Source organism: Priapulus caudatus, unplaced genomic scaffold (assembly GCF_000485595.1).
Source record: "Priapulus caudatus unplaced genomic scaffold, Priapulus_caudatus-5.0.1 Scaffold188, whole genome shotgun sequence".
NCBI lineage: Eukaryota > Metazoa > Priapulida > Priapulimorpha > Priapulimorphida > Priapulidae > Priapulus > Priapulus caudatus.
The window spans coordinates 333825-341551 of record NW_014577249.1 but is presented as its reverse complement, the minus strand read 5'-3'; the positions used below and the strand labels follow the sequence as shown (position 1 = coordinate 341551).

At 38.2% G+C, this 7727-nt stretch overlaps 1 protein-coding gene across 1 annotated transcript in view; it reads left to right on the top strand.

Annotated features, from left to right (window-relative positions):
* The window catches only part of LOC106806986 (ATP-dependent RNA helicase DDX1-like), a 29379-nt gene that overhangs the window by 1847 nt on the left and 19805 nt on the right, over positions 1-7727 (top strand). The window contains 13 exon segments of the mRNA XM_014809182.1: positions 2042-2093; positions 2507-2570; positions 2782-2811; positions 3408-3507; positions 4365-4406; positions 4679-4765; positions 5169-5252; positions 5386-5612; positions 5906-6076; positions 6586-6662; positions 6857-6917; positions 7230-7301; positions 7460-7627. Coding sequence (XP_014664668.1) covers positions 2042-2093; positions 2507-2570; positions 2782-2811; positions 3408-3507; positions 4365-4406; positions 4679-4765; positions 5169-5252; positions 5386-5612; positions 5906-6076; positions 6586-6662; positions 6857-6917; positions 7230-7301; positions 7460-7627 — 1235 coding nt within the window.

Sequence of the window (7727 nt, the reverse complement as noted above, 5' to 3'; positions counted from 1 at the left end):
TGAGTTTATTGACGCACGATTAGTCAATATATTAGCAAATATATGCGTACAGTCATCTCCCGTACCGGCTTGAATATAGCTGATTGACCCTGATTCACGCTTTGTTTTCATCGGCCCTGGCTCGCGGCAAGGCTCGCGGCAGTGTTGCTAAGGGGAAGTGACGTCAGTCCGCCCCCACCTATAGCCACAGCGGTACTAATACTAATAGTAATAGTATTACTATTAGTAATACTAATACTAGTATTATTACTATTAGTATTACTATTAGTATTACTATTTAGTATTAGTATTAGTATTACTATTAGAGTAACTATAGTTCAAGGATAGAGATGATGTCCAGATTGAGACATGTCATTTTCGTAAATGTGGGGGTAGGCCCTTTAAAATCGACAGGGGTGTTCTTGAAGCAATGAAGGTGTTGTTTGTTCATTTCCACCGAGAAACATTATGTCACTTTACAGGAAGTGTGCAAAAAACTGCGTTTAAGCGACACTACTCGCCCGTTTCCGACTGTTTTTCACCATTGCTACGCGTGATAATTTCCCGTGATGTTCCTGTGCTACGGCCCTGAAATGTATGTGCGTATTTTGCGCGCGGGATTTACGCACTGATACTACTTGCTCTCCGCAGTAAATTACCTGGAAATCCGTTGATATTCGTCGCTTTTTCGGAAAGTGATAAATGAAATAACAAACAGTCAGCCATTGCTGTTCACTGTTGCCTACTGCCTCCTCGTGGCCATGTGGTGATGTATGTGAATTTGCCCCCGCACTCTGCTCGCTCGCCGTTGCTGCGCACATCTGTGTCGCTGGGTGCGCGTAAGGGGTAGACTGGTACTCGCTCCCACCTCGAGTACTCATCGACTAACTAAGCCGAGAAGGGCGACCAGGTACAAGTCTAGCGTCAGGGGGGGGGGGGCATACAGTGGTCATAGCCAGCGCCGTATAGACAAGCAAGATCTGATAAAACCCACGTACTATTAGTATTAGTATTAATGCTGAGAGGGTCTATGTCCCCCAGGGTACTGCCGGAACGTACCATGGGTACGGTCCGGTATACCGGAACGTACCCTGGTACTAATAATATGCCGGACCGTACCTCGCCTACTCCACTAACGAGTCTAGGGAGTCACCTACACCTACTCCCTAACCCTAATCCTAACCCTAACCCTAACCATATCAAATAGTTGCCAAGCAGGGGCATGCCCCCAGAAAATATTTTGAAAAAATGGTGCAATTTGGTGCTTTCTATTTCTAAGCTATTTTTGTGCATGCATTATAAGCACTGTTCTATGGAAGAACAGTGATTTTCGTCAGTGAGGCGGTGTCTTGGACAAATTTCTGTGTGGCGGCTGAGAATTTGAGCGAGGCAGCCCGCCTTTAACCCACACAGTGAAGTAAAAACCAGTGTGCAGAGTGCCTGCATGTGCCTTTCGAAACCCCAAGAAACTTAATTCACTGGGAAAGTGAACAGGGTGGAGGGTAATCGTGGGGTAAACCATGCACAAACATACCCTTTTCATGTAATTTATTTGTGAAGAATTTAAAACTGTAACCAGCACGGTGCCATGGCTGAGTATTCACCGTGCGTGCAAGCACATGTGGATTGAATCTTCTAAATACAGAAACCGTAACACAAACACTAAACATAACTATCTCCTTAACTCTAATCCATAACCTTAACAGTAACATGAACGTTAATGCTTCTGATAGTAATAAGAGTGGTTCGCATTTCACCCTATATTTAGATACTGTAGTCATTGCAAGGTTACAATTTTGATAGTGCAATGAAATACATTGAGAGGGTATGCCAATGTATTCATAACCCCACAAAGCCACAACATTCCTTCTCCTGTTCAAAGACCTGGTCACCGTCACCTTCACAGCGTATTATAAGTTTGTTGGGGTCTAGATGTGCAATGAAAAAAAGCCACACAACAGGAGTACAATTAGTATAGACTGTATATAACATTGTGTTCATCGTAATGATAGCTCACATTACAAGTTACATGATCTTACTCTGAATTTTTTTTAAATTTTAGAATTTGGGGTGCTACCAGAATTATCAAGTGCAGTGGAGGAGATGGGATGGTTGTAAGTATATAGCACAAGCTAACATTTTAGTTTATTTTCTTTATCTTTTTTAATGTACTTAACCCAGTACTGTGGGGTATAAATACTATAGTGAACATATCCTACTAATACCATAAAAATATGTATAATATATATAGTATTATGAACATATGTATAGCATAGCATGCTCTACATATTATGTTAATGATAGTGTCATGCATAGTGATATGAACAGCATTAACTACCATAACCTTACCTACAGGTAAACACATACATGTATACTTTTGTTGACAACTGCGACTAGCTGTAATAATTCCAGTGCATATATGATCAGTGCATTTTTTCAGAGTACACTGTTGACAATAGTATATTGAAACAAAAGACTTGTGCCGTACATGTTTATAATGAGACCTGTTCATGTTAATTTAAAACAGACTGCCCACTGATGTTCAAGCTGAAGCAATCCCTCTGATTCTTGGAGGAGGTGATGTACTGATGGTAAGCTTCTAAAACCAGAAATAAATTTTCGTATTTTTCCTGTAAACTATCTTACAAGGTTCCTATAATTACTAAGAATACAAAGTATTACTAAGTATTGTACATTTAGGCATTAAGTTAGTTTCTAACATGACTGAATGTGATTGTAGTTTTTTTTAGTCTGAAATTATTATCCCACATTTTTGTTGAATATTAGCCTCGTATTTTTTAGGCTGCTGAAACTGGAAGTGGAAAGACTGGTGTAAGTATAATATCCATAGTTTATCTAGTATTAGTATTGCAATTAATGGCGGTATATAAGGTAATGTGTCGTGTTTTTCTGCATGATGATAAATTGCTCATGAATTACAAGAAGAGAAAGCTATGTCTAGCCTTTTTATATCAGGTACCTATAAGAAAAAGTAGTACGATTCATTGATATATCGGTGTATTGTAATATAAGCCTTGATGATACATGAATCGATACATTTGACCATTCACGATTCACGTATCGATACTCTACTAACTAACATTCATATCATTTCATAGTGCAGTTTCATCCAAGAGCAATATCAATACAATTCTCAATTCAGTAGCAATTGTTTACTAAGTGCTCCATGATACAAATATGTAAGAGTTCACTTGATTGTTATAGTTTCTCTTGAAAATTTTATACTTATTGTATCGTGATACAGATCTTATCGTGATCTCCCCCTATTCGTCCTAACCCTAGCAGCACACATGTGCTGCTACATACTCTTTTCTGCATGGATTAATTAATAATTGTTAATTTCACACATGTGCTGCTACATGCTCTTTTCTGCATGGATTAATTAATAATTGTTAATTTTGTTGCAGGCATTCTGTTTGCCAGTTCTGCAGATAGTGCACGAGACTCTTACAGCTTTCGGTAAAGGCAAGAGTTCAAGTAAGACCACTGCTAAGTCTGCCAAGAGAGGTAATTACAATTATACACGTGCTATAATAATTCTGCAATGGTTGAGTTGGTAATAGTTTTTGCTTTGTAAATTGGTATATTATTGAGAGTATAATTGAGTGCATGAAAAAAATAATTGCTTCAATGTCCATCTTTCTCCAACTTCTGTGATCGTGCAGTAGTTAAAACGAATTTCAGTTTCATATTCCAAATATAAGAACCTGCATAGCGGTAGGTTCGACGAATCCACGCTAATAGACACAATGCTGTAACATAGGGTGTCGGTATATTTCTTTCGTTTATTCATCTTTCGTTACAGCTCCTTGATTCACAATATTCATTAACAATAGTCGTTCACAGTTACGAACTCCGTACCGTACGTTCACCCTTGAAAACAGATTGAGATTTAATAGACCTCAGCGCGTCTCTACGGCTATATTAAATCGTCGTCCTAAGCTATAACAAGTAAACTCTGGTGCAACTACATGTCTAGACATGACACGTAGCTGCCTATACGTTGCTGCTCTACATTGCTGCCCTCACGTCAAAGCACGGAGGCCAAAAAGAAGCCAGTGACAACTCGTGGCGAACAGCCTACTCTCTTGTTGTCACTCTACCGGACAACGCCAGCTATCGGCCGACATTATTAAAACAATTTTAAACATTATCAAAAAACAAACAAACGTTTGGCCGTTACAAACCTGTATGTGCTCTAGTAATTTTTCTTGGGTGGGGAGATGATTGTGGATTTACAACAACTTGGAATTAATTTTATTGATTGAACATGTGATAAACAAGACTTAGTGGTCCAGTAGCATTCTACATACATTTCAGTTCTTTTAAATTAATTTAATCATCTGCCAATTATTCTTATTCAGGAAAAGTTGCGATGAATTCATATGACAGAGGCGATGCAATGGGTAAGAAGTCAATATAAAAATATATAATAAGTTAATTACTAATTTATCACTTTAGAGAAGGAATTATACTCATATTTTTATTTTTATTTTAATATATGAGGTTGTGATATCTATATTTAAACTTTCTGGTTTGCTGATCGGTACATACACACATTTTTGCATGAACAACTCATATTCTATTCATGGAAGCTCAGTAACTTATGCATGAACGTTTTATCCATCTGCATATTCATGTATTAACTGTGATAACTATGTGCATGCCACTGTTTCAGCCATTGATCCTGAGGGTTTGCTTTGCCAGAGCAGAGAGCAGCAGTCATGGCATGGCTGTAGGTCCACAGTAGGTGTAAGTAGTGTAGGTAAGTGTGGATATGTACACAATGCAATAAATATAAATCTCATTTCTAAAAACATTAACTTGTAAAGCTATATGGTTTCTTTGAATCAATGTTTTATATTATTATTGCTGTTATAATTATATTTCATATGATTAATTGAATGTGAATGCTTTTATTATTGAAGTGCTTTTCAAATCTTTTCTGATTTTTGTTTGCATATAATGTGGTTCATGTGCTGTTGCAGTAAAAGAAATGACCTCAACTGTTAAATATAGTTTGAGTGATCAGTTTAACTTAGCTCTCTATAGTTGTATTAATTTATTTTCAATGAATATTTTCCTTGAATGTGAAAAATAATACTCAAGCTAGGGTAAAGCAATTGGGGGAAATTTTTTCATCAAGCGTGACTGATTACCAATTGCAGGTAAATATTACTATGAGGCTTCTGTATCAGATGAAGGCTTGTGTCGAGTAGGCTGGTCTACAATGAAGGCTACACTAGACCTAGGTAAATCCTGGTTTATTATACAAGCAATAGTATATTCACGCTAAAAACATTACTGTTTATGAAAAGATCTGTTGTTTTCCTTACAGTTCTGATACACTCCAATTCCCTCATGTACTTTTTTGAAACTCTGTAGGTACAGATAAGGAGAGTTTTGGATATGGTGGAACTGGAAAGAAGTCATTTGGGCGGCAGTTTGACTCGTATGGCGAACCGTATGGCATGAATGATACCATTGGCTGCTGTCTAAATCTAGACGAGGGAGTCATGAAGTACCTGAAGAATGGGAAGGACTTGGGTGATGCTTTTGTAATTCCCAAGAATCTTCAAAGCTCAGCGTTTTTTGCTGCTGTCGTGCTCAAGGTATATAATGTGAAACACAGGCTGACGATTGGGGAATAATAGCATATAAAGCTGATAATAGCTGAATTATATCCATTTATTCACTCACATCTTTAGCTCACGTCAGCAAGTGTCTTTATGCAGGTGTTGTATGCATGAGCATATGCTGTGGATGTATGCGTGTGACGACAAGTAAAATTTCATGATCATCAAGTTGTGAGAAGATAGTAAAATGTTTATAAAAACAAATCTGATCTGTTTTGTTAAGATCACGTTTGTGGAATTCCTCACATTGATGCCTCACTCTTTTGTAGAATGCAGAGATGAAATTTAACTTCGGTGGGGAAGCATTTAAGTTTCCTCTTCCTCCGGGATACACAGCATTTAGTCGCATACCTAAAGAACAGCAGGCAGTGTCTGGAACAGCGACAGCAGCGGCTGTCAGCAAGCCAGCTCCCAATGCTCCACAGGCGATCATTATAGAGGTGAGATTGGCATTTATCACTTTAGTTTATAGTGAATTTATGGAGTCGATCAATATTGATTAAACCTATCTATTCTGCATGGTAGATTGAGCAACATTAGCTCTTTCGTATGCCTAAATTGCAGAATGATGACTGTTTTCAAATTTTTATTAATTTCTCTTATCTTGTTTGTCATCAATCAAAAAAATATACCTCTATGAATTTATTTTATGCATTTATTATTTATCTCACTTTTCATGAAATTGGTTTAGGTTTGTCTATTGTAGCTTTTTCTGTAAATCGTGATTTTGTTCAACCAATATGGTTTCGAATGAGCTTGATTATTATCACAAGCATCGCGTTGCAACTGTTGGAACTCACGGGAAGTCTAATACTCTGCCACGAATACGTTGCAACAGAATTCAGCTATAATACTAAAGAAGGTTGCGTGTGCTTAGTGATCGACCAGGATAGCTGACTGTTTGGAAGTTTTTGTTATTTGTATGCAAAATGTTCAATGTATGTTGCAGCCATCTCGCGAGTTAGCTGAACAGACATACGACAACATTCAGAAGTTTAAAAAACACCTGAAATCTTCTGTTCCAAGGTATTTCAGGTTCCAAATACATTAGCCGTATCTTTTTATTTTTTGAAATATTTCCAAAATGTTTTCTGTTAGTGAGTTATTATTGTGCACTATGTTACTATACGCAAACCTGTCTCAGGTTCACAGTGCATCATTGTCAGTGTGTTAACGTTACACTTTTACACTGATGATCTTCTATATGTTTGTTCTGACAGAGATGTGCTGGTGATTGGCGGAGTCAGTGTGCAGCAGCAGTTAGACAAGCTGTTCTCAGGGGTAAGCAGTGGCATTTCACTAGTTCTCCGTTGCCAAAGTATAACAGAGTAGCAGGGGTAGATAATGACAAATGTCATTTGTCATTATCTGCCCATGATAGTAGAAATATCACATCATTTGGGTTCATTTTCACTTCAGATGAGAATGGAACGATTACGAAGCGGTAGCTAAGCGGAATACACTGCCTATTCGGCCTGTTTCTATTTTAATTTGTATTTACATAAATACATAATAGGTCCTCTATGTACATCAGTACATGTGCAAAGCCTAGCATAAAGCAATTCTATATGTAGCTCCTTATATAATTTTCAGGTAGATATAGTTTGTGCAACTCCTGGTCGACTGGAAGATTTCATCTCTACAGAAAAACTGCTTCTTAGCCAGGTAAATAAACAGCTGGTTCATACAGGTAACTGTTGTCTATGCGTGCTACACAGGTGTAGAGTTCATACAGGTAACTGTTGTTACACAGGTGTAGAGTTCATACAGGTAACTGTTGTTACACAGGTGTAGAGTTCATACAGGTAACTGATGCTGTACAGGTGCGGTTCTTCATCCTGGATGAGGCGGATGGACTGCTCGCAGCCGGCTACAAAGATATGATCATGCGCTTGCACCGACAGATCCCGAAAGTGACGGCGGACGGACAGCGACTGCAGATGATCGTCTGCTCTGCCACGCTGCATTCCTTCGAAGTGAAAAACCTCGCAGTGAGTCACTCGCTATCTCGGGCGTGTGCATGCAGGAACAAAAAATCACTAGTATAGAGTATAGAGCAAAATCACTAGTATAGAGTATAGAGCAAAATCA